This window comes from Rattus rattus, chromosome 11 (assembly GCF_011064425.1).
Source record: "Rattus rattus isolate New Zealand chromosome 11, Rrattus_CSIRO_v1, whole genome shotgun sequence".
Classification (NCBI taxonomy): Eukaryota; Metazoa; Chordata; class Mammalia; order Rodentia; family Muridae; genus Rattus; species Rattus rattus.
The window spans coordinates 66,494,678-66,521,893 of NC_046164.1; the positions used below are offsets into that span (position 1 = coordinate 66,494,678).

At 44.3% G+C, this 27,216-nt stretch overlaps 1 protein-coding gene, 1 long non-coding RNA gene and 1 other non-coding gene across 4 annotated transcripts in view; 2 read left to right on the forward strand and 1 right to left on the reverse strand.

The window, feature by feature from the left end:
• The window catches only part of Clnk (cytokine dependent hematopoietic cell linker), a 169,977-nt gene extending 165,299 nt beyond the window's left edge, over positions 1–4,678 (forward strand). Inside the window, exon 18 of the mRNA XM_032916441.1 lies at positions 4,507–4,678. Within this exon, the coding sequence (XP_032772332.1) occupies positions 4,507–4,674 (168 nt within the window). The 3' untranslated portion in view covers positions 4,675–4,678. The remainder of the gene's footprint in view (positions 1–4,506) is intronic.
• Positions 1–27,216, reverse strand: part of LOC116912383 — a 54,578-nt gene that overhangs the window by 25,964 nt on the left and 1,398 nt on the right. Inside the window, exon 1 of one of the 2 annotated variants that reach the window (XR_004389453.1) lies at positions 25,918–26,965. The exons of the other annotated variant lie outside the window; for it this stretch is intronic. This is a non-coding gene — a long non-coding RNA (uncharacterized LOC116912383). Of the gene's footprint in view, positions 1–25,917; positions 26,966–27,216 lie in introns of those variants that run through there. 2 annotated transcript variants of the gene reach the window in all.
• LOC116912928 lies at positions 13,008–13,110 on the forward strand. Its single transcript, XR_004389499.1, has one exon. It is a non-coding gene; the product is annotated as a U6 spliceosomal RNA (small nuclear RNA).

The following is a 27,216-nucleotide window of genomic DNA, read 5'->3' on the forward strand; positions in this document are numbered from 1 at the left end:
TTCTCACACGTGGCCTGGGGAGAGGTAGCCAGCACTTGGGAGGAGGCAATAAGATGATGGTAAACACTGTCAACTTGACCTAGCTAGATCTCCTAGGAAACAGGCCCCCAAGAATTCAATTCCATTAATGGAGGTGTGCAGATCCACACCACTCCCTAGGCTTAGGTTCTGAACCACATCAAAAGAAAGGACGCTGAGTATCAACATTTATGATTCTTTGCTTCTTTAAAAAAAAAAAAAAAAAGATTTCTTATGTATACAATGTTCTGCCTATATGTATGCCTGTACACCAGAAGGGGTCACCAGACCTCCTTATAGATGGTTGTGAGCCACCATGTAATTTCTGGGGATTGAACTCAGGACAGCAGCTAATGCTCTTATCTCTGAGTCATCTCTCCAGCCCGATTCTTTGCTTCTTGACTATGCATATAATAGGACCAGCTGCCTCGGACTTCTGGTCTTTGATGGACGGTCCCATGAACGGCACCCCGTTGCCAGATTAAGCCCTTTTTCCATCAAGTTGCCTTTGGGAGCATATTTTATCAGGGCAATGGGTCTGTAACTTAAACAGACAGTGGGATCAGCACCCCAGCCTTCCCTCAGCCAAGGATGTGTGAGCCGGGCAACTAAGTAGGTCGCCACAGTCACATTCAGAAGGCGTTGTATAAAAACTAAGGAGGCAAGTGGCCAGTCCTTTTGTATGAAGACTAGCCAGCCAATGAACAGACCTGAGTCCCACAGACAGACTCTGCCACCATTATCACTTACGGTTTATCTTGTGCTTGTTAAGCAGCTCTTTCATTAACTCGGTGATGGCCGCACGCACATAGAAACCTATCTACACGAAGGGACCAGCTAGCTCAAGGTCGCAGCAGCCTTCAATACCTTCTTCCAGCTCACAGAATTTTTCTTCTTAAAAACAAATAAACAATAGAAACAGAAAACAACAAAAAAAGGTTGAGTGATTTTCAAATATTTGAGCTTCGTGTTGTTTCTTCCATATAGAATTAGGAAATGGCTACTTCTCTGCCAGGCGATTTGTACTTTGTTCCCCACCATCTCTCTCTCTCTCTCTCTCTCTCTCTCTCTCTCTCTCTCTCTCTCTCTCTCTCTCTCTCGCTCTCGCTCTCGCTCTCGCTCTCGCTCTCGCTCTCTCTCACTCTCCTCCCCTCTCCCCCAGTCCTTAAAGCATCTCTAGGAAGGACACATTGTTGAATTGTTGGGGACCATTTACTGGGGAGAAACAGAGCCTGTACTAAGGTCTTAGTCTTGTCTCCAACATGTCACACATTGGCCTGCTAATGAAAAAAAGACTGCATAGTAGCTCTGTAATTATATCCTAATAGCACCTTATCAGATGGTGAGCCATCCATGACGGCCTCAGAAGGAAGGAGCTGTCAACTGAGCCCACCCATAGACCCCCACCTTCTGCATCTGCACAAACTGTTACAATTACTGCACACTAGTGCCTATTTTTAAAAACCCTTTTCTGTGTTAGTCCTTAATTCCCTATTGTTTGCACCCCTCCCCCAGGCATGAGTTTTCCTTTCCATATATCTGTTGACTATTCACATTCATGCCCCGTGCACAGGCATCATGGGTACAATGAGTTCTCAGAGCTACCCCACATACCCCACACACCCTACCCCCACCCCCACCCCCTGAAGAAAGATGCTGCTTTCGCCTACATTTTAAAGATGGCGAAAGTGAAGCACAGAAACAGAAAGCAGACTGCAGTACTGGGATTTCCTTGCCTTTGCAAACCTCTTGGCTTTTGCATACGATCTCTCCTGCCTGATGACAGCCCCCCAAGCACTGCAAGTTGAGAGAGGCAACATCCACTTGGAGCTCACTGTGTGCCAGGCATCTTGTGAGAAACCGCAACCCACAGAGATTCCTCCCGCTGCTTTTGGAAGGCACTGGGCCCTGCGGTAACAGAGATGGCCGTCCTGTGCCTTCCGCAGCCTGATCCTTCTGCCTTACAGAAGAACTTCGTGTCCTTAAGAGAATCGGATGCAGAAAGCCCTGCTAAAATGCAAGCCAAGTCCCAGCTCTTCTCTTCCATCTGTGCTCAGACAGCGTCACCAGTCACTTCAGCAGGAAACACATGAGGGCTTCTGGGGACAGTGTGCACTTTGTCCTCTTTTCATCTATCTTGTGGGGTTTGTAATGGCACAGGAAGAGAGTAGCTCCTAATTCATGGGAGCTGGGTATGAGATGATGTGATATAAATACCACGGCAGGTACACAGGGGGCAGGTGCCTATGAGGTGTCCGATCTCGTCTGAACAGACGCTGGAAAGTCCTCTCCTTGAGGCTATGTACTGCAGGCAAAGGCGAGGACCAGACCACAAGGGCTAGAAGAGGCACCTGGACCAGATCCAGGGAAGGCTCTACCTGTCTGCCATCCTTACCAAACACAAAGGGCAAGCAAAGGCATATGCCCCCCCCCCCAAAAAAACAAAAACCTTGGGAAGTCATTCAATTGGTCATTCTGCCTCATGGGAAACATTGGCTTCTCTCTGATTAGAATCTTGTACTGACGCATGACTAGGCTGAGCACCCATTCCCTTCTTGATGATGACCCGGGATGAACTCCTCCCTTCGAGGATGCATTTTACCAAATAAAACAGTACTGGTGCTTTCAACACATGGGGCAATAGGTGTAGATTCTAGGTCACAAGCGTGAATGTATTGAATATACAATACTTAACTCATGATGCCCCGTTACTCACCGACTGGACCAGCAACCATTTCATTGGTAACCAGGGATTCAAGACTCATCCAATGCCCCTCTCTGCAGACACCTGAGCAGCAGTGAATTTCTAAAACTCATGGTAAATGCTTACTCCATAACTTGAGCTGTTAAGACTGAAAGAAATATTAATAATAACACGTGGGTTTCTTTCTCACCTCCTCTGTCTTCTTCCTTATTCTTTTCTTTTTTCTGTCTCTCTCTCTCCCTCCCTTTCTCCCTCTTTCCCTCCCTCTCCCACTCCATTTTTCTAACAAGGAAAAAAAAAAAAAAAAAGAAAGTGCTGTCCACAGTTTGCACATTGGACAGACACAAAAGATTTAAACAGACTTTAGGATCTAATATTAGGACATTTGACATCCACTCTTCTCCTAGGGGAAAATCTAAGATAAAAATAGCAGCTTAATTACAGACTCTTCTCCCAGCCTTTTCAGGCAACGTTGCAGCTGTGGGCACAGCACGAGAGTCCCTAAGAATGGGGTGGGAGTGTGTTTTACCATACCTACCTTGTTTCCTAATACTGTGGTTTCATAAAAATGACCCATATAGTAGACTAGTGAGGGAGGTTATTGTATCAGATTGATTACTTCAGAACAATGCTAAGGAAAACAGAAATGAGAAGAGTAAGCACCTTGTACCGACCACTGACGCCAGAAAAGAGTCTTCCCTTAGCTGTCTGTGAACTCATTCAGTGGACGAGCTCTACATAGAAAGGTTCTCTGTACTGACCACTTTGTTAAATCTAAACAAAAAGGAAGAAAAACCCATCCTGGGTTTGAAACTGGAAGTGAAATTCGAAAACTCCTCTCTTCCTAAGACTTATGAAGATAGTCTAAAATGCATCCCATGGTTTCACATTTACCCCTGCTGAGTGCTAGAACATAGGGAAGCCATTCTCCCAAATGCTGTCCATGCTTAAGTTCCACTGATGCTCACAGCAAATTCCAGAGGCAAGGTCCAATGTCACCACCAAGGTAGACAGAGAAATGGAGTGCAAGAAGTTTGCCTCAGGACACACAGCTAGTAGATGGCAGGACAGCCAAGCTTTGAACTCATGGCCTTCATTTGTGGTGACCTCACAAACAACCCATCTAAGTCATGGGTGGGAAGGCAGCGATGGATCCGGGAGATCTTGAGCTAGCAATCTTTTTTTTTTTTTTTTTTCTTTTTGGAATTTTTTTTTTCCTTTTAAATTTATTTATTTTTATTCTTTAATCCCTTTTTTTTTTTTTTTTTTTTTTTATTAACTTGAATATTTCTTATATACATTTTGAGTGTTATTCCCTTTCCGGTTTCCGATTGAGCTAGCAATCTTAAGGGTTACTTGTTTGAGCTTGAGCAAACTCTGGAGACAGGAAACTTCAAAGGTACTTGTGCTCCCTTGTCACCTACAAGCACTCTGATTCCCCTTTGTCTTCTCCCTGTGCCTGCCATGCCTCCTTCAATAGCTCATTTGCTACAACCTCAAGACAAAATGAAACAGCCAGACATGTTGGCTAACACCTATACTGCTTTGAGACGATCGCTGCAAGTTCAAGGCCCCTCTGGATCACAGAGTCCCGACCGGGCTGAGCTGCAGGGTGAGCCTCTAATCTCAAAGCACCACCAGCAATATCACCTTCTAACGTGTCAGTCAGCAATGTCAAAATTACCAAACTGGTCCACCTTCCCCGAGTAACATGCCATAGCTTAGCCTCCCCTTACGGGCAGCAGATGTGTTCAAAAGCATTCACTCTTCTTTCTGTGTTTCAGATGTTTGATTCTGTGGAAGACATCATTGAACACCACATGTATTTTCCCATCGTGCTAATAGATGGGAAAGACAAGGCTGCACACAGGGAACAGTGCTACCTCACCCAGCCACTGCCTCTCGCCAGGCACCTTCTGACTCAGTACTCCAACCAGACACTTCATGAGTAAGTAGTCCAGTCAGATATTTCCACGTCAGTAGCCTGGGCCTTGTCTCTTCCCTGGCTCAATGGATTTGGCTCTTTTCACATCTATATTTATCTCAAATTATTATTTTCTGTGTCTTCAAGGGATGACGTTTTTGACTCTGTAAAAAAGAAAAATATTCTGCAGTGGAACTTGAAAGCTCAATTATCACTTGAAAGCTTAAGTCATAGAAGAAATATTTGTAGCCTGCATTAAACCTACGTTTAAGACGTATTTTCTAAACAGAAAAGCTACAGACATGGCTGTCATATATTAGTGATGAGTAGCTAACATGACTACATCTGACAGCTCCAATGCTTGCAGCGGGTGTGAGATCCCCAAACTGTTACTCTGTGCAGGACATCAGAATAACTGTATTTTATAACCTCCTGGCCTAGGATGCTAATTTTGGATGGTCCCATATACGGAATGGTAAATATTAGCTCTATTTATCTGTAACCCTAGAAATTCAATTACAGGGAAGAAAACCAGTGGGAGGAACAAGAACCCTTATGAATACCAGCTTGAAGGCAGACAGCAGAAATATGTGGACTATGGTGTGAAGTGGCCATGGGTCCGGACTTTGGCCCGTTCTGTGAACTGTGACGTCAATGGAACTAGCAGATCCATAGCGAGGACCTCAGAGGACCCCGGCTCCTCCCAAGCATAAAGCAAGCATTCATTTGAGTAACAGTGAAGATATGTTTAATAGTTTAATGATACATTTCCATTCAAGGGAAGAGAAGAGCTGTCCTCAAAGGAGCACTGATGCTTCCAGCAGCACAGCACATGGTGATGCTGTTTCTTCTCGGGCAAAGAGGATGTGCATGTATTCCTACTTCCTAACACAGATGAGGCAGTGGAACCTCAAAGAAGCTACTGATGTCTTTTATTAAAAGACACAAGTCCAGCTCGCAACCCATTTTGCCTGTTCTGTGTCACTGCATCCCAGTTATACCATCCACACTGGGATGTTTAAATTGAGCTAGAGCAGGGAGTGAAGGAGGGAGGGAGGGAGGGAGGGAGGGAGGGAGGAGGGAGGGGGAAGGAAGGAGGGAGGAGGAGGGAAGGAGGAGAGGCTCTAAAATACATATTTATCTACCATATATCCTTATACTACAGTAAGTTCACCAAAATGAAATAAATAGGTATACCATATGCCATGACTTCAGTTATTACCAAATGCCACATATAAAATTCATGGAGCACCGATGAAATTTGAGTTTTCATGAAGAAATAAAACCAGACAGAAGGCAGGAGACGGAGCTGAGTTGGTAGAATGCAGTCCTACCCCTAGGTTAAATCCCCAGCCCTGTCTAAAACTGAGTACGGTGGTGCACGCCTGTAATCTTAGCACATGGGAGGTAAAAGGCAGGAGGGTCAGACTCAAAAATATCCCTTGCTATATAGCAAGTTTAAGGCCTGCCTGGATTATATAAGACCAGGCTGAGACAGACAGACAGACAGACACAGACAGACAGAGACAGAGAGACAGAAACAGAGAGACATTGACAGAGACAGAGAGAGACAAGGAGACAGAGACAGAGAGAGACAAGGAGACACAGACAAAAATCAAACGAACACAGAACAAGCAGTCCCCAGCATGATCTCTTCTGTAAAATAGCAGACAAGATGCTCTCGGGGAAGGGTTCTTGGCATCTACCCACAGACACGTGCTTGGTGTTCCTTACAAGGCCAAGGGCACGCAATGCATCAGCTAGACAGGAGGTGACAGCAAAGTGCCTCCTACAGCTGGACAAAGGGGAGTGGGCAGAGGAGCTGGGAACGTGTTCCGTGCTACCACCTGTGAGAAGGGGGAAAGGGACAGCAGAAAGCATGCAAGCCTGAGCCACATCTCTGAACAGTCTCATCCATGCCATCCTACGATACAGACCAGAGTTTGCCCATAGACTAGAGCGTCATGCTAAGCAGAAAAGGTCAGGATCCGGTGCCTCTCTATGCCAACTCATTGACTGGATATCTGAACTTTAAGTTCTGTGGCAGACACAGAAAGTACTTGCCAGGGACTTGTCCACTGAGTTGCTGGTCCATATCCCTGTGTTTACTATTTCAGTGTCTGTTACAATAAAAGCATTTTGCTTGCAATAGACAGTTAAAGGATAGCGTATGAAAATTAAGTGCATTTTATTCTTAGGATAGATACTTCTAACACTTTGGCTAGATCTCAATGACAATGTATTTGTGTGTAAAGCAGGAGCTGGGAAGTACACTTTTTCTGCTCTCCATTTCTTGATTTTATTGGATGCCTGGCTAAAAACCCAGCGATGGGTCGGACACTAGAGTGTTTTTATCTTTCCAACTCTTATCTCACTTTCCGTTTTTTAAATGTCACTGAAGTAGGATGGTGGGATTTCAGCTTCATCTGATTATAGCATCTGCGTACCCCAGAGATTTCTTTTGGACCGCGTATCCATACAGAGTCTGAATCTGTGTCTCATCCAGTTATCATGCAGGATTGTCACAGCCCTTGCTGCATGCTGTGTGTGTCCTTGTTGCTAGGGGCTGCTGTAGATGTTGGAAGCATTGGAGTGACTGAGAGACACAGGCCAGCAGGTACCCGGATAAATAGATAATCCAGCTTGCCTTCCCTTTCCTCTTCTGTAGCTCTGTGTTAATAGAACACTGAGATCTTTGGGCTGAGGATAATGTTAATTTTTTTTTTTAAATTCCTGTAATGTGACTTTTAAAAGGTCCAGAAATCAGAAAATATTTCAACAACTTAGTTGAGAGGAGGCTTTTCTTCTAGAAGCAAAAGGTTGTGGGTTTGGGGAGAAGAAAGCAACTGATGAATACATTGTATCTATAAGCAATTCAATCCATTCCAAATATAATGAAAAGGTCAAACCTCGCTCATTGTCAGATACAGTCATGACCACGTGTGTGGACTCAGGCAATTTGTAAAGATGGCCTATACTATGTATGACTCACATTGTGATCACACCTATTGCTCTCCTATACTATGTATGACTCACATTGTGATCACACCTATTGCTCTCCTATACTATGTATGACTCACATTGTGATCACACCTATTGCTTACCTATACTATGTATGACTCACATTGTGATCACACCTATTGCTCTCCTATACTATGTATGACTCACATTGTGATCACACCTATTGCTTACCTATACTATGTATGACTCACATTGTGATCACACCTATTGCTGACCTATACTATGTATGACTCACATTGTGATCACACACCTATTGCTCTCCTATACTATGTGTGACTCACATTGTGATCACACCTATTGCTTACCTATACTATGTATGACTCACATTGTGATCACACACCTATTGCTGACCTATACTATGTGTGACTCACATTGTGATCACACCTATTGCTGACCTATACTATGTGTGACTCACATTGTGATCACACCTATTGCTTACCTATACTATGTATGACTCACATTGTGATCACACCTATTGCTGACCTATACATGTATGACTCACATTGTGATCACACCTATTGCTGACCTATACTATGTATGACTCACATTGTGATCACACCTATTGCTCTCCTATACTATGTATGACTCACATTGTGATCACACCATTGCTTACCTATACTATGTGTGACTCACCTTGTGATCACACACTATTGCTGACCTATACTATGTATGACTCACATTGTGATCACACCATTGCTTACCTATACTATGTGTGACTCACATTGTGATCACACACTATTGCTGACCTATACTATGTATGACTCACATTGTGATCACACCTATTGCTGACCTATACTATGTATGACTCACATTGTGATCTCACACCTATTGCTTACCTATACTATGTGTGACTCACATTGTGATCACACCTATTGCTTACCTATACTATGTATGACTCACATTGTGATCACACACTATTGCTGACCTATACTATGTGTGACTCACATTGTGATCACACCTATTGCTGACCTATACTATGTATGACTCACATTGTGATCACACCTATTGCTCTCCTATACTATGTATGACTCACATTGTGATCACACCTATTGCTGACCTATACTATGTATGACTCACATTGTGATCACACCTATTGCTGACCTATACTATGTATGACTCACATTGTGATCACACCTATTGCTGACCTATACTATGTATGACTCACATTGTGATCACACCTATTGCTTTCCTATACTATGTATGACTCACATTGTGATCACACCTATTGCTTACCTATACTATGTGTGACTCACATTGTGATCACACCTATTGCTGACCTATACTATGTATGACTCATATTGTGATCACACACCATTGCTTACCTATACTATGTATGACTCACATTGTGATCACACCTATTGCTGACCTATACTATGTATGACTCACATTGTGATCACACCTATTGCTTACCTATACTATGTATGACTCACATTGTGATCACACCTATTGCTGACCTATACTATGTATGACTCACATTGTGATCACACACCTATTGCTGACCTATATATGTATGACTCACATTGTTATCACACCTATTGCTTACCTATACTATATATGACTCACATTGTGATCACACCTATTGCTTACCTATACTATGTGTGACTCATTGTGATCACACACCCATTGCTGACCTATACTATGTATGACTCACATTATGATCACACCTATTGCTGACCTATACTATGTATGACTCACATTGTGATCACACCATTGCTTACCTATACTATGTGTGACTCACATTGTGATCACACACTATTGCTGACCTATACTATGTATGACTCACATTGTAATCACACCTATTGCTTACCTATACTATGTATGACTCACATTGTGATCACACCTATTGCTCTCCTATACTATGTATGACTCACATTGTGATCACACCTATTGCTGACCTTTACTATGTATGACTCACATTGTGATCACACACCTATTGCTCTCCTATACTATGTATGACTCACATTGTGATCACACACCATTGCTTACCTATACTATGTATGACTCACATTGTGATCACACCTATTGCTGACCTATACTATGTATGACTCACATTGTGATCACACACTATTGCTGAAGTCTTCGGAATATGTGTCCCAGCCGAGCACTTCTGTCTTTGAATATCTGGAGTTTACAGATCGCTGACCTAAATGAAAGCAAATATGTAACTCGTGGTTCTCATGGCACCTGTAACTGAGCAGTGAAGACTGGAACTCAAAGCATAGTTTATTTTTCTTTGTTTCATGAGTTATTGCCCCTAAAGCATCTCGAAAAACCATACTCAGGGCAAAGGTAAGAAATGTTTCTGGCACAGTTACTGGCATGTGAGTAGTATCCTAGATTCTAGGAATAAAGATGACAGAGACATAAGCCACGTCAGTCACAGCTCAGAGGCAGGCAAATCGTTGTCCAATTATCCAAAAACAAAAAAAAAACCAAAAAAAGACAAAAATTAAAAAAAAAGGCACAAGGGTTGCAAAGAGGATGGGTTTGTTGGGAACTTGAACAGCTAATAGGAGTATCAAAGGGGCCAATCAGTATAGACAACACTAGAGCCTCCTCTAAAACTAAAAGAAGACATACCCGTGACTCGGCAGGCCAAGCCTAAGGGCCCATCCAGAAGTACTGACAGGAGGACCTTGAAGAACTGTCTGCACTTGCGTGTTTGTTGTACAATTGTTTGCAACAGCCAAGATTTAAAGGATCAGATGAATCCTTCATCGCTGGATAAAAACGTGTCACGAATCCTCACAGGGAAGTATTGTACAGCCATAATAAAGAAGCTTGGCTATAGGGGACAACGTGGGATGAAATGGGTGCATAGTTTACACATCAATGTAAAATAAAACTCTCACTGTAGTAGATGATTAACCATAGAGATGTATTTTACAACACGGGACCTGTGGTCAACAGGAATGTATTGCACATCTAAAGTCAGATTAAGAATGGGCCTCATATAAAATATTCTTACCATGCAAGGAGGGAGGGTTGTGGGAGGGGAGAGTTTGGGAGGCACTGATCTGTTTTTTACCTTGATTGTGGAGATGGTTTCAGGAATGTATCCATGTCTCCAAGTAGACTCAGATGTACACATTAAATGTGTGATGTTTGTTTGCACCCCTCCCCCATATCACCTATACTTCTACAAAGCAATCTTTTAAAAAGAAATATGCAAGCTAACAAATTCATGGAAGAGAGAATAATAGATTTGTAAGTCCCTTCTTTGTCTGTCCCTGCACTGGTTGGAGGGAGTAGACTCTTTGGGAGGTGTAGCCAGGGAAAATTTTGCAGAGATGTTCAGACTTGAACTTGAAGAGTCTTGAAGGGAACTCCTAGAATAGGGAAAGTGCTTAGTCCATGTGGTGACCTTGTATCCTAAGATCTAGGCTTTAGGGGGTCAAACAATGACCACATGTTGGGAGGGGTTAGATGAAGCCACCAGAGGCAGCATCCTCAGAGAAGGAGCAGGTAGTCATTAAATAGTTCTAGGGAAACTGGCTCTCTGACCAGAAGGGGGAAAAAAAAAACAGTAATTATGTCTCTCCTTCAAGTCATAACAAAATATGTTCTGAATAAATCAAATAGCTGCAAGGAAAGTCAGAATTGAGTCCTGTGTTCTCATCTAATAATTTTTATGACTTTGGGATAGAGAAGGTGCTCTTAAGCAAGATGAAAACATAAATCATAAAGGGAAAGATTGATAGATTCATTACATCAAAATTGCAAATGTTTGCAAAAGTCAGGCAAAGCCAAAAGGCAATTAAACAACATGACATTTGTATACAAAGGGCATAAACAACTCAAAGAAGAAAACTCCAGGCCTGAAAGTTAGGCCATGCAGCCTTGCTGAGTGTGGGGCTATCCGAACTGGGCAGCCGAGTCATTATTGTTAGCCTAGCCCACCTATGCTGCCCCATTGAATATAGTTCCTCATGCTGTTGTCACTCCCAATCATAAAATTATTTCATTACTACTTCATGACTATAATTTTTCTACTGCTATTATTCATAATGTAAATATCTAATATGCAGGATATCTGATTGTGATCCCTGTGGAAGAGTCATTAGCAACCCCCTCCACAAAGGGGTCATGACCCACAGGTTGAGAACCACTGGCCTAGCAGAAGCAAATGCAAGGAAAACCCAAGCTGACTTCCAAAACAAAAGTCGGGAAAAACTGGAGAGTTTGACATAATGACTTGCCATTAAATGAAGGTAAACGGGTAAGGGTAGACAGATTTTATATGCAATCCTAAGAACCTATTAAAACCAACACTTCTTCAGTCAGGGTTAGAGCTTAACTCGGCCAACCGAGCTGTGGTAGCCACTGAGAGAAAGCCCTTCAGGGAACACATCAAATTAGACCTGTAAGGTTCAGCTGCAACTGTGGGGTGAGTGCCATGCTGGACAGTGGGGCTTAGTAAAAGTTCTCCTTCTTCCCAAAGTCTGGGGCCCCAACCTGTAGTTAAAAGCAAACAAAAAAACAAACAAACAACAAAAACAAAATTCTAAGTCCTGACACAGCTCGTCAGTGGCAGCAGAACCAGATCCCTCTCACTGGGCTACAGGGAAATCCCAGGCATGCAGACTGGCTTCAGTCTACCTTCTGAAGCCTTGTTCTTTAAATATGAAGGGCCCCACACATGGGAGAGAGCTTCCACTGTGAAAGAAAAGCTGCAAAACAGGGGGGGGTGGGGGGCAATAAGAGAGAGGCCCAGGATGGTGGGGAAGAGGATGCAGAGAAGTATACTGAATATCCCTGGAGAGGCTAGACGGTTCAGGGAGAATCGGGACGCTGCTCAAATCAGCAGACATTTGGAATGCAAAACAGACAACATGGAAAAGAAAAAATAGACAAAATCATAAGGAAATGGTAACACACAAGACAATTGGGTGAGACGGCGAAAGTGAGTAAGCTCAGAGGAACTGTGTCCATCTCTATCTTCCAGTGAGGTCTAACTGGCATTTACCAACTCGTTCATGAAACAGATGCCCAGTACAGATACTGTCCTGGCCCACACAGACCTGTCACCAAGAAGGATCGTCTCCTGGGTCCTAAAGCAATCTCGGTATATTTAAAAATACTTCAAAACACAAAACGAACAAAAACAAATTATTTTCTCTGGTTTGAGTTGGAGGGGGGGGACTTAAATTAGAAGCCAATAGCAATGTATCTATAAAATTCTTCAACTTTATTTTATAAAGCAGTATATATCTTTTTTACTCACAGTTAAGAAAAATATAAAGGAACATTAAAATATGTCACAGTGTAGCAAATGTTACACTCCAAAATTTAAGGGATGTAACAACCCCTTAACAGAAAGATACAAGAATTTGTAGCTGTGTTCACTTTGGGAGGACAAAGTCCAGAACTGGAATGAGACAAAGAAGATTAGCACGGACTTTGTACAAGGATGACTTGCAAATGTGTGAGGCACCATATTAAAAAAGAAGAAGGGGGGGAGGAGGAGGAAGGAAGGAAGGAAGGAAGGAAGGAAGGAAGGAAGGAAGGAAGGAGGGAGGGAGGAGGGAGGGGGAGGGAGGGGGAGGAGGGAGGAGGGAGGAGGAGGAGGAGGAGAGAAATATATAGCTTTATAGCTTTAACTGCACATACTAGCAAAAAGCACCCAACTATTAAGTGTCATGCTTCTTACCACAAACTATGAAGAAAGAATGAATTAAGCTCAAAGGAAAAGATTTAATAATGAGCAGAATTAAATAAATTTTAAAATAATGAGGCCAAAGGAGTCTTATTACCCTAAATGCTGGGATTCCTTTCCAAATAAATAAGCAAACAAATCTAGAAACTACCAACAGAACAGAAGACACAGCACAGCAGACTCCATAGATGCTGATGACATGAGACAGGAGTGTCAGAAACACAGTTAAACTAAAGAAGTGGAAACCAGTAATTTCACAGTCAGAACAAATAGCAGAAGAAATGTAGACATTTAAGGGGGATGGGGGCTTTGCCACAAAAGCTCTACTCTGGACCAAGATAGACCCTATTGATTTAAAACAAACAATACCAAGAAGAAAAGGGAGACAGCTGTACATCTTCTAATGAGGCTAATATAATAACAATCATAACTAGATGAACAAATAAATCAGAGCCCCTCCATTACCATTGTCTCCAGGAGTTAGAGACAGCCTGGATTACCCATCAACCACCTGGTGTAAACCCTTCCCCAAAGACCTCTAAGAAGGACCCCCTCCCTCCAAACACACACACACAGACACACACCACACAGACAAACACACACACACACACACACACACACACACACACACACACACAGCCTCATGGGCCCTGAGCTCTGCCCATCTATCTACTATATCAATAACTCTTCTAATAATCTCTTACCCAAAATGACAGCCTCACTGTCCCCCACCCCCTGCTTGAACTCCACACCTGAGAGCTCCACCAGGCACGTAAGAACATGCCATCCAACAGCCACAAAGCATGTGCTCTTCCCTCAAGCACACGTGAAGTGCACTCTAGGCTAGGTCATACACGAGGCCACAAAGCAAGTTCCAACAAGAACAAAATCATATGGAATTTCCTCTCCGGCTGCAACGGGACGGGTCTAGAAATTAATAGTAAAAGAAAAACAAGAAATCCACAGACACATGACAATTAAGCAACTTGCCCTTCGAAGTAAGTTTAGATTGTTTTCAAATTATTATTTTTATTTGCTTACAGGTATTGTGTACAGAGCACATACCACCCCAACCCTGCTCTGCCCTTCTCCTTCTACCTCCAGGTAGCACTACCCCCACCTCCCCGCCCCCACCTCCTGCCCCCAACCTCCCCCCCCCACCTCCCCACCCCATTCTGGACAGCTTCTTTTCTACTTTCATTAACATAAAAATAGGTGACTTTATGTTACCATTTAAGATCTAGGGTCAACAAACCACAGGGAAGTTACTGGCTTTTCGTTCTGAGACTGGCTTAGTTTGCTACTGCGGTTGTCCCCAGTTGCATCAATTTTCCTGTAAATGATGTGACTCTCCTTGTGACTGAAAAGAATGTCACAGCATGCATAACCCACGTTTTCCTGATCCTCCCCTAGACTCAGGGTTGGCTCAATGGCTCAGCTATGGATCAAAGAAGAAGTGAATCAATGAGAATTGGGAAACTAAGCTGAGAGCAGATGAAAACAAAGATGGCCGGGCTCAAGTTGTAGGGTATGTCCAACGGAGCAGGGAGAGGGAAGGATACAGAAACAGAAAGAAAGGCTAGCATTCGAAAGAAAATCAACAGCTGAGCCACTCACAGTAAGAGGACAAACCTAACCAGAGAGCAGAAGACTTATTCAGGAACACAAACCATGAAAACAACGGGAAAATTAGTAAAACCAAATTGTTTCTAATAACAAAATTGACAAACCTTTGGCTACAAAAATGAAGACAATGGGAGAGCTCTGACCAGAAAGCAGAAAAGCCGCAGGGTGTGTGACAAGTCAGGCTACAAAAACGGGAATCCTGAGGGCTCACGTTTGGATTTCCCTCTTAGGTTGCCACCAGGATGCAGTCACGGTGACATGCCTATATTAGTTAGGGTCCTCTAGAGCAATGGTTCTCAACCTTCCTAATGACCCCAATCATAAAATTATTTTGTTGCTACTTCACAACTGTCATTTTGCTACTGTTACGAATCATGGTGTAGATATCTGATATGTAGAATATCTAGGAAACAACTCTGTGAAAAGATTGACCTCCCAAAAGGGTTGTGACGCACAGATTCAGAACTGCTGCTCCAGACTGGCAAAACAGAAAGGATTACTGTACGTCCATAAAGGGGATTTATTAGAATGACTTATAGGTTGCTGTCCAACTAGTCCAACGATGGCTGTCTCCTAAAGGGAGTTCCAAGAATCCAGTAGGTTTTCAGGCTGACAGCTCAGCTGGTCTTGATTACACACCGGAATCCTGAGGAAGTTGCCCCAGTGCCTGTGAGAACAAGAATGAGAGCAAGGAGCAAGCACATCCATCCCTTACATAGGCTCCCAGATTGAAGATCTTGCAACTCTAAAGATTCAGATGAAAAGTGGGTCTACCCACTTCAAATGATTTTATTTAAAAATAAAAATAAAAATCCTCCGAGGTGTACCTAGCTGCTTGGGTTTTAGTTAATTCCAGAAGTAGACTTGATAACCAAGAATGGCCATCACAGCACCCTAATGACCTTGTCTAACTTGAAATGCCTCCCAGCACTGCCACTTTTAAACATCATAGGTATATGTCTAACTTCTTTTTTTTCCCTCCATCTTCATTAACTTGGGTATTTCTTATCTACATTTCAATTGTTATTCCTTTTCCTGGTTTCCAGGCCGACATCCCCCTAACTCCTCCCCCCTCCCCTTCCTTATGGGTCTTCCCCTCCCCACCCTCCCCCCATTGCCGCCCTCCCCCCGACAGTCTAGTTCACTGGGGGTTCAGTCTTAGCAGGACCCAGGGCTTCCTCTTCCACTGGTGCTCTTACTAGGATATTCATTGCTACCTATGAGGTCAGAGTCCAGGGTCAGTCCATGTATAGTCTTTGGGTAGTGGCTTAGTCCCTGGAAGCTCTGGTTGCTTGGCATTGTTGTTATGTCTAACTTCTTAATACATGACAATGAGTATTAAATTCCACGCCCAGCCATAGCAGAGACACATCTAGAGACCAGAAGACAGAGCAGACACGTCAGTTCTAGGAGCAAGAGCAGTTCAGTCAGAGAAGAGCTAAGTGAAGGATGTAATAACCTGAGGCAGATGCATGCCGAACAAACTCACACAGCAACCTAGAGAACAGGACGTGAGCCTTCTCTCACCTGTCCAGATGTTCTACATCTCCTCCTCTCTCACATACACACACATACATGCACACATACCCCCGCATGCACATACACACATCTGCATACAGTCTTTGGGTTTTTTTTGTTGTTGTTGTTTTGTTTTTTTTGTTTTTTTTTTTCCGGAGCTGAGGACCGAACCCAGGGCCTTGCCCTTGCTAGGCAAACGCTCTACCACTGAGCTAAATCCTCAGCCCCATCTGCATACAGTCTTACTGCCCCTTTCTCTTCTCTCCTTTTTCGTTCTCGGTGACACACCTTTTCTAGGGTGACTTACTTATCCCAGCTTGCCTCAGACTCTTTCCAGTTTCAGTACTGAAGTCTAGTGTATGAGATGTCCCTGAATCCCACACAGCCAGGAGGCAGTGGTCCACAACTTCCAACACTATGAATGATTTGTCTAGTGTACATTCTGTGGCTTTCCTACACAGAACACAAGTCTGAGGAGGATAATCATGATTGATTCTAGAAAAGTCCACGTGTCTCAGTGGGTCCTTGGCACATAGTAGGCACTACATAAATATTAAATGAATGGATAGGAGGCAGGAGGGTAAAAGAAAGATCAGAAAGGTGACATGAACCAGGTCATGTGGAAATTTGCAGTCACTGTGAAGACTCTGATTTTAGTAGGGTAGGAGACTCCTGCAGGGATGCAGACACAAGCAGACTTGAGCCTTTCAGAGATGACTCTCAGGAGAAGTCACTTAGGAGACCTTGAATAAAGTAGCAGGTAAGCCATCTCAGGCTAGGGCTCAGCAGCAAAGGGGAGAAATGGCTACCTGCTTCCAACCAGGGCAGCACCAAAAACACTGCAAAGAATGAATATTTAGAAGGGAGAGTCTGCAGGTAGCGTTGACACGTAGGCACAGGGCTGCTTAGAGACGAAAGGACTGGAGCTGGACATGTCATACTTTATAGTTTAGAGACAGATGGATTCTCTGCTGTCCTGCAGCCCCCTCGGCCTGACACTTGCCCCAAGCACTAGGACAACCTGCCCATCTTCAGCAGTGTCCTTGCCAGCTGCGTTCCCACCTTGCTGAGAATTAAAACTGACTGATAAAGAGACCCAGCAATAATTAAAGAAGATGCCAGATCAAATCAGCGGCCCTTTAGCCCCCGTCTTGAGAGGTTAAAAACATGTTTCCTATAGAGAATAAATGTCCAGGATCTCCAAGAAAAATGGTGGTATAGAAGAGGCCATTGGCAAATGGGGAACAAGCCAATGCTATCTTAGAACTTTCTTTTTTAAAACAGGGTCTCACTCTGTAGCTCTGGCTGTCCTGAAACTCACTCTGTAAATCAGGCTGGCCTGGAACTCACAGAGATCCACTTGCTTCTGCTTCCTGGGATTAAAGACATGCTACTCTGCCTGTCTTAGAACAAGTTTAAAAGAAAAACAAAGCCACTATAACTAAAAAGTAGTAGAAAATCCACAAGCAGGAAACTGAAGAGTGAGAAAGAATACTGAGTACTGCATGTCAGAGGGAGGGGAGGTTTAATTTAAATAAACATGTCTGGAATGACTGACTATCAAAGATGGGGAAGAGAAGACAGCTTTCCTTCCATCTATATAAAATAGCTTTGTAGTATCATATATACATATGTAATCAAATATATACATATATAATGCTTATATGTATATATGTATACATATAATATATATATGATTACTTAAAATATATAGCAATAGGAAATGGAGGTATGGCTGAATGATAGAGCACTAAGATCCTAGGTTCGATCCCCAGAACCAGGGAAGATAAGAGGGGAGGGGAGTTGGATGGTAGGTGAAGAAGAAGCCTGAGAAAATGTTCCTTTCCTGGAAATGCCTGTGACATTTTTTTGTTTGTTTGTTGAAGAGTTATTTATTATATATAAGTACACTGTAGTCTTCAAACACACCAGAAGAGGGCATCAAATCTCATTACAGATGGTTGTGAGCCACCCTGTGGTTACTTGGGATTTGAACTCAGGACCTCTGGAAGAGTAGTCAGTGCTCTTAACCATATCTCTAGCCTGCCTCTGGCATTTGTGTCAGTGGTGTGTGTGCTGCAGGAGACATTTCAAGCAAGACAGGACATTCAAAAAGTGAATGTTTGAAAGTCAACATAAGAGACAACAGGCATAGTCAGAACACAAAGAGCACATTGTAGGGAACATGTGAAGCATAAATGTGAGATGAGTGGTCCATGTGCCCCCCCCTCTCTCTCTCTCTCTCACACACACACACACACACACACACACACACACACACACACAGTGTGGTGGTTTGAATATGCTTGGTCCATGAGGCATGGCCTTATTGGAGGTGGTATAGCGTTGTTAGAGGAAGTGTGCCACTGCAGAGTCAGGGCTTTGAGGTCTCATATATACGCCCAAGTCTGGCCCTCCTCCTGACTGCCTGCCGAAAACACTCTCTTGGCTGCCTTAGGATCAAGATGTAGAACTCTTGGCTCCTCCAGCACCGAGTCTTCCTGCATGATGCCATGCTTTCTGCCATGATGATAATGGACTGAACCTCTGAAACTGTAAGCCAGCCCCAATTAAATGTTGTCCTTCATAATAGTTGCCTTGATCATGGTATCTGTTCTTAGCAATGAAAACCATAAGACACATGGGTAGCTTCTATAAAGAACCAGTGACACAAGCCTGGATAAAAGCTAATCTAAGGGTAAAAGACACCAGTTTGTTGTTCCTGGACAAAAGCAGCAAAGTCAGATTCAGGGTGATCAAAGACATGTGGGTTACAGTAGCAATGGCTCTACTGGTGTTCACCCAACAAGTATCAAGAAGTTCAAGGGATGGGTTGGGGAGTGGGGGTTGGGTGAGATTAGGTAGGTTGTGTAAGTTTGTCCTAACAGTAGACATTAGAATTACTGTAACTATATGGAAATTAATCTGATGAATTCACTAAAATTAAAATATATGTATCCTCTTACCATTTCTACCTCTGAAAAGTTAGTCCATATCAAACTGTATGAAATTAAAATTGTAGTTACTGAAGTAGGAAGAATACAGCGATGTTTTGGTTACTTTGCTCATCACAAGGACCACGTGTGTGGCAAAAAGCAACTTCCAGAAGAAAGGTTTGTGCTTGTGGTTCAAGGAGTATAGTCCATCATGGCAGAGAAACCATGGGGGTAGGGAACATGAGATGGTTGGTCGTAATGTTTCTAATCAGGAAGCCGAGAAGCTTGAAGACAGTGTATGGAGCATGGTGGGATACACCAGGCTCTAGCACATGATACCAGCTCTGCTCCTAACTGAAGACCAATCACACCATGCTGTTTGGTGACCTAGGAGGAGAAAGCACTTAGAAGGTGTCTAGCAAATCTCCCTCCCTACCAAGAGCTATTTGTACAAGGGAAGAATAGAGCTCTACTCTTTAGCTGGATGAGAAGGCAGGGCTGCTGCCACAAGCCTGAGGACAGTACTGCTACACCAAAGATAATAGATCACAAGGACAAACCAACCTGGAACGGAGTGGTGGCCTCATATCTCTAGCTAGTCCCTGCTGGGTTCCCCTGTCAACAGGCTCCTAACAGATAGGCTCATTCATTAAACAACTGGATTTGTTGTTTTCTGTGTTTTGTTAGTGGCACTGTCTTAACCGATACTACAGCTGTACAAACCAGCAACGATGTTAGGGAATTTGTAAAATCTAGACAGGGTGCTTCATTCTAAGCCCGACAGCAAAGATACCATAAAGTTAGAATTTAGTGGTGTCCACTGCATCTGGATTCTGATAGGCCTTCTTGTCTTGGTTAGGGTTTTACCTGCTGTGAACAGACACCATGACCAAAGCAACTCTTATAAGGACATCATTTAATTGGGGCTGGTTTACAGGTTCAGAGGTTCAGTCCATTATCATCAAGAAGTGAACATGGCAGCATCCAGGCAGGCATTGTGCAGGAGGAGCTGAGAGTTCTACATCTTCATCTGAAGGCTAGGATGAAGGTCTTAAAGCCCACACCCAGTGACACACTTACTCCAACAAGGCCACATCTCCTCCAACAAGGCCACACCCTCTAATAGTGCTACTCCCTGGATTGAGCTTACACAAACCTTCATACCCCAGGGTCTTGACATGACAGGTTTGCACTCCCAACCCTTTCCTGTGCAAACGCAGCAGCAATGTCTACTCTTGGTAGCAGTTACATTGTCTCCTGACATCATCAAAACCTCTCGATTAGTGCAACCTTAATGAGGAAAAAATAATTCAATCCATGCTGAAAATATATCTCCAGTCGTGAATAGGTATACACATTTCAGAGGTTTATGCAAAGTGAACATATGGAGTCCCTTGTTCACAACTTTACACCAAATAGCAGTTTATGTCCCCAGTGCACAAGCGACAGTTAACCTACATTATAGTAACTCCGTGGTTAGCAGGAGGCCTCCAGCACCTTCTACCCTGTAGCTCTGCCATCCTCACCAACTGAGATGGCACATCACAGTCTATGGTGGCTGTTCCAGATCCAGCTGTCACCTACCTCTGCATCCCTTCAACCAAGGCAACAAAATGGAGAAAGGAACAAAACAATGGGTGTCCATCCCACGCAGGACCCTCTCCGTTCACTACCTACTCACGAGACCTGAGTGACGTAATCATGCCTCGTGTCAAGCAAAACCGGCATTTAGTCTCTTGTTCTGAGAAGCTGTGTGCTAAGCGTGAGACTGGAGCAGGCTCCAGGAATGAAGAGATACAGATCTAGAGGAAGGCCCAGCAGATTGTTTCCAGCATTCCCTGAAACTGATTGTTTACTGGGCTGATGGGCAAACTGTTGATAATTTGTAGTATTTCAAAGGGTGCTGGTACCCTTACACCCAAGGTGAGAATGCAGCTTGATGTGACTACAGCCATCTTGTTTGTGAGCATCATTACCTGTTGCCCGCCCACCAGGCACTCTATAAACAAAGTCCTTGAAACAATACAGCAGTTTGTGACACCCAGAGCTGTTTGTTTCTTTTTATGTTTCTTTTTATATTATATCCCTTATATTACAGTTTCCCTTCCCTCCTCTCCTCCCAGCCTCTCCTCCTACCTACCTTCCCTCTCCCCGAGAACCGCTCCTTTTCCATTTCCCTTCAGAAAAGATCAGGCCTCCAAGGGATATCAACCAAACATGGCATAAGAAGTTGCAATAGGACTAGGCCCTTGCCCTCATCATCAAGGCTGGACAAGGCAACCCCGTAGGAGGGTCCCAAAAGCAGGTAAAAGAATCAGAGACAGCCCCCCCACTCCCACTGCTAGTGGTCCCGAAAGAACACCAGGCTACAGGATCATAACATCTATGCAAAGGACCTAGATCAGACTTATACTGACTCCCCGATTGTCAGCTCAGTCTCTGTGAGCCTCTGTGAGCCCCTGGCAGTTTTTTAACTAGCTGCTAAACAGTTAATTGTCTTTAGAAGGGCGGAGGATGCCAGGGGGGTGGGCTTTAGTGTATATTAGCATATGAAGCATCTCCTTCTGCCTCACTGTTAACACTCCTGTCTCTAAGTCCCTAGAAAACAGTAGTGAATCTCCTTGCCTTGGTACTTCCCACTTTTGGCCACCTGTTCTCATACAAAGGGTTTTCAAAATTAGCTAGCTATGGGGTTCCATTAGGGAAGAAGAGGAGTGCAGTCACTGACACTTGGTAGCTCCCAACACAATCACAGACATTAAGTTTTATCAGGACAAAACTGATAAACTCTTAAATGAAGTTTATGCTAAAAAGTCTGGGACCATCAAACACGGGAACTTAGCATAGAACATCTCTCCGTTCCCTGTGGAGGTTTTCTTCTCCTCCACTACATCTCCAGCCTCTGACTTCCCCTTATCTGAATCTCATATTCCTAGGAACTGCTTTGCACAAGAAGTTAACATTCTCAGCTTAGGAACCGGAAGTGAGAGCCCCAGGCCACCAAGGTCTTCAATCTTAGTTTCTCCTCCAGAGCTTTCACTAGCCTACTACTGAAGAGACAATGCGCCCACCCTCCTGGGCTCTGTTAAATAAATGAATGGCCCAAATAGGTTGTGTTGGCTAGTCTGTATGTCAACTTGACAGAAGCTAGAGGTCCACCCCTGGGCTGGTGGTCCTGGGTTCGATAAGAAAGCAAGCTGAGCAAAACAAGCCAAGAAGCAGCACTCCTCCATGGCCTCTGCATCAGTTCCTGCCTCCAGGTTCCTGCCCTGTTTGGGTTTCTGTCCTGACTTCCTTCAGTGATAGACAGTGATGTGGAAGTGTAAGCCAAATAAGCCCTTTCCTCCCAAGTTACTTTGGTCTTGGTGTTTTATCACAGCGACAGTTACCTAGGGGGCTTCCAATAAACGAAAAGATAAATTCTAGTGCCATGAAGTATACTTGCAGGACAGTCCACAAAAGGTTCAATAAATAACACCCCAGCCATTGTACTAGGAGTTTGGCACAGGAAAGTTGAGCAAAATAAATGTGATTTTGGCCTTAGATCTCCTACTATCCAGGAATATCTAGCACTGTGCATATACTGTTCAGAGAAAACAGGGAAGCACCGAAGGACCTGTTCACCAACACATACATTCTGCAGTCACAGGGTAGAAGAATTAGACTACAGCCAAGAAAGAAGGGAGCCCACAAAACCTCCAGGTTAGGTATCTGTGAACACTCAGCTTCCTTGAGTTTTGCACCGGTTTGTGCAATGTCTCACAGTAATCACGGAGAGACACTGTGGGAATGCTCAACATATACTCCACCCCTTACAGACTGTGTGGTCACGTGACTGGCAGTGGCCAATTGAAGGTGAGAAGGCATTTGTACTTTGTGATTTGAAAGGTTTTGAGTCGATACTCAGTTAAGGCAACAGCTGGCTACACATCAACCACTGGCTGCTTCGTCAGCCCTGTCGCTGGATGAAAGGTGAACAAGCAGCATCTTCGGCCAATCACGGTGGTCAGGGAGCGTAGATGGAAAAATAAACCTTTGTCTTTTTAAACAATCAAGATCTGGGCAGTGTTGGTTCCTACAGTCAGGCAGTATTGGGACCATAGTCAGCTCTCAATACCAGCTCCCTTATTTTCTTTTCTTTTTTTTTTTTTTTTTTTTTTGGTTCTTTTTTTCGGAGCTGGGGTTCGAACCCAGGGCCTTGCGCTTCCTTGGCAAGCGCTCTACCACTGAGCTAAATCCCCAACCCCGCTCCCTTATTTTCTACAAATGTTTCCCCCATCTCACCCTCACCACAACCTGAGGGAGAAAAATGTTTTTTTCCCTCAATTTCCTCAGACAAGAAACTCTCAGATGACAGAACCAGCTTGGAGGTCAGGTTCTGACTTGGAACCAAACATGAGCGTGCTTTGGTGCCTCAAACCACATTTTTTTTCCAATTTATAAAGGGCAACTCAAGTTTTAGGATCCTAAGAAGTCCCAGGCTTTCCTACCCAGGCATTGGGCCTCTAAGATTAAACACCGGTGGTGGTTTATTTTGTAGAAGAGAAAAAAAGAACAGGAAAGTGAGCAGTTACACTCATGAATAACATGGAACACGGGATGGGAAGGTGGGGGCAGGGCAGGATGATGGTCTAGCAAAGCCTCTGAGAAGGTGATGTTAGGGTTGGAAGGGCAAAAGTAAAGCCTGTCAGAGGCCTGTGGGGCCGGGTAATAGGAGCGTAAGTCTGGTGCGCAGTAGTGCAGAGAGGAGTCAGCAAGAAAGCGAACTTACCGGAGAGCAGAGTAGGAACTGACTTAAAAGGCTCGGTGGGCCCATCCCTAAAACTGCAGGGTCCTGGACCAACGGGTAGGCAGAAGACTGATTTAGCCTGTTAGCTCTGTAGAAGGACCACTCTGGCTGCAGGATTGATGACCAGTGAGAGGAAGCCTGGGGATGAGCCTAGATCTTCCTACATCCCTGGCCCTGGGTGCCGCCCCCCTCCCTTACAACTCCCTATACTCCGCCCAGCTTCTGCATCTCTAAAGCCCTAGCCACACGTGACTGTGCTGTCTAAGGCCCATGCTGTGCACAGATTTCACTGAGTTTCTATAAATACCACGACCATCATTATCCTTGCGTGCACTCTCCTTGCCTTCTGGACCTACACCCTATCCAAGGAGGGCCCGTATCATGCACCATGTTTCACATATCCTTGTTCTAAAGAATGCGGATGGCTCTGGGAAGCCCGGAAACCCACTATGTCGATCACCAAGAGAGATTCTAGGGCTTCCCGGAATAAAAACAGAGCTTATCTTCGAGGAGGTGACAGCCCAGAGGCGGCAGCTCCAGTCTAACAGAAACTGGCACTGAGAGCTCATCGCATGCTCTTTGGATAGCATGCCAACCTAGATCTGAGGAGTGCCACGCGAGCTCTTCCAAGCAGAAGAGACAGAGGGGTCTCAGGCTCGGATCCGCGCAGCAGTGGGCAGTAGGGCTGGTTAAGTAGCTGATGGAACTCTACAGCTAGGAGCCTGGAGCGCAGGCTCTGCAACGACGCCCCAGGCCGCCGGCAGTACTGCACGAGCCACACCACAACGTCTATCGGTCGCGCATGCCTGTTGTGACTGTCACTGTACGCTCCAGCAGCTCCAGGAGTTGAGCCTTTGGATGCACTCGGAGAGCCTGGAACCCCACGTCCTAGCGGAAGAGGGCAGCCGGAAGGTGGTCCACACACCCGACGCCTGGACATCCCCAAGGGAAAATCTGCTCCTAGGAACAATGTCTCAAAGACCCGAGCTAACTTGCCCAGGGTCACATATCTGGGGACAGAGTCTACAGCTCCTATTGCCCACGACTTACAGAAAAGTCGCTACCATTGAGCAGTAGTAGGTCTGTGGTGTGGCAACTTAAGGACCTGGGCGGAATCTCTTTCAAGGGTGAGTAAAACTACGACCACCAAAAGAAGCTACTAGAAATGTGTCGATTTTTCTTTTTAAAGGTGGAGCAGGCTGTTCCCGTGGGTCTTTGATTTATGCACAGTTTTAAAGCATCTGAGATTTATGGTGTCTACATGGAAACGTTAGTGTGAATACACTGGCCTGTGTGCAACAGACTGGCTCTTTTCTAAGGGACATTGGGATGTTAATCATGTAATATTCAGGGGTGTCAGAGGCCACTAGAGAAAATTAAACTGGCTGGTGTGGTGTGTAGTAAAGAAATACAGAGATAGGGCAAAGCAGACAGGATGCAAAGGCTCATGGATGCCCTCTTAGACCATGTGTTCTTGGCATAGTTCAAAGAACTCCTGAAGGCACGCCTTTCAAGAACCTGCAAGGGCTAAATCCATACTGTTCTTCCTTCTCTTCCCCAGACACCCACATTCCCTGTCCCCCATTTCAGAGCCTTTGTGCGGGTTCCTCCCACTGCTGCTGAAGTTTCTTTCTGCAAACCATCAGAAACACAACTCGGACGCCCGTCCTCCTGCTTCCTACTCTTCCTGACTAGCCAGTATCATTTGCCCTTGGCATACATTACCTTACAGGTTTGTGCAGCCACAACCCTGCCCAAAGGGAATGTCAGGCAACCTCCTCTGACTGCAGTTCTCAGTTCTTAGCATCTAAAGACAGGTTCATTCACGGCTTCCCCTACAGCTGAGGCAGTTACAACAGGAAGGCTGGTAGTTTCTGAATGCTGAGTGACAGAAAGCTGATTAGCCTTTCTGGAGGTTAGAAGTAGGAGGTGTGGAGGCATTTTCCTCTAATCCCAACATTTGAAAGGCAGAGGCACATAGGGTTCCTCTGAGTCAGAGGCTAGCCCAGTCTACACATTGAATTCCAGGTTAGCTAGAGCTATATAGAGTCCTTGTCTCAGACAAAATAAATCTGATGGGGTCAAGCTATCAGCAGGACCATGCTCCCTCCAAAACTTTAAAGAGAAGTGGGTTCTTTTTGGCTTTTGCAGCTTCTGATCACTACTGCTGGTTCGATTGACTGACTATGTAACCTGTCTCTGCCTGTTTTCAATGCTGTCTTCTGTGTACTGATACACAGACCTTTCCAGATACCTTGTTCCTTTTGACCTCTTCTTCCAAGGACACCTGCCATATTGGTCAAAGGCCCACCCTAATAACCTCATTTTAATGTGGTTATGTGCATAAAGACCATTTCCCAGTAAGGCCACATTCACAGGAACTGTGACAGAGGGCTTCGGCATCTTTCTGTAGAGCATAATTCAGTCCACATCAGAAGAGATCTTAGACAAGAAAGACCTTGGGCAAAGTATTCTAGAGGGTGGTGAAGAGGCTGTGAATGGCGGCATCATAAGTGTACAGATTAGAATTTCTGATTAATTCTTTCTTTTTCCCCATCAAAAGACTCCACGGGAGCAACACTTCAACCTTCATGGTTTCATGAATCCTAGTCTATATCCCTGCCCGACCCTTTCCCAAGCTGCAAATATTCCCTCTCCCTTCTTTGCAAACCACTTTCCCTGGGGATTCTGAGGATTGTGAGTTATTAGTCTCTTCTCAATAGTCAGGGACTGTGACAGTCTAGACCAGTGGTTCTCAACCTTCCTAATGATCTGACCCTTTAATACAGTTTCTTATGTTGTGGTGATCCCAACCATAAAAAATATTTTATTTCTATTTCATAGCTGTAATTTTGCTACTTGTTATGAATTGCTATGTAAATATCTAGTATGGGACCCCCAAAGGGGTTATTACTCACAAGTTGAGAACCGCTGGTCTAGACTATCTTGTTGAACACAGACAGCTTGCCTATGGGAGAGGTCCTAACATTGACTGGATTTTGCATGAGAAACTAAGGTTCCTGT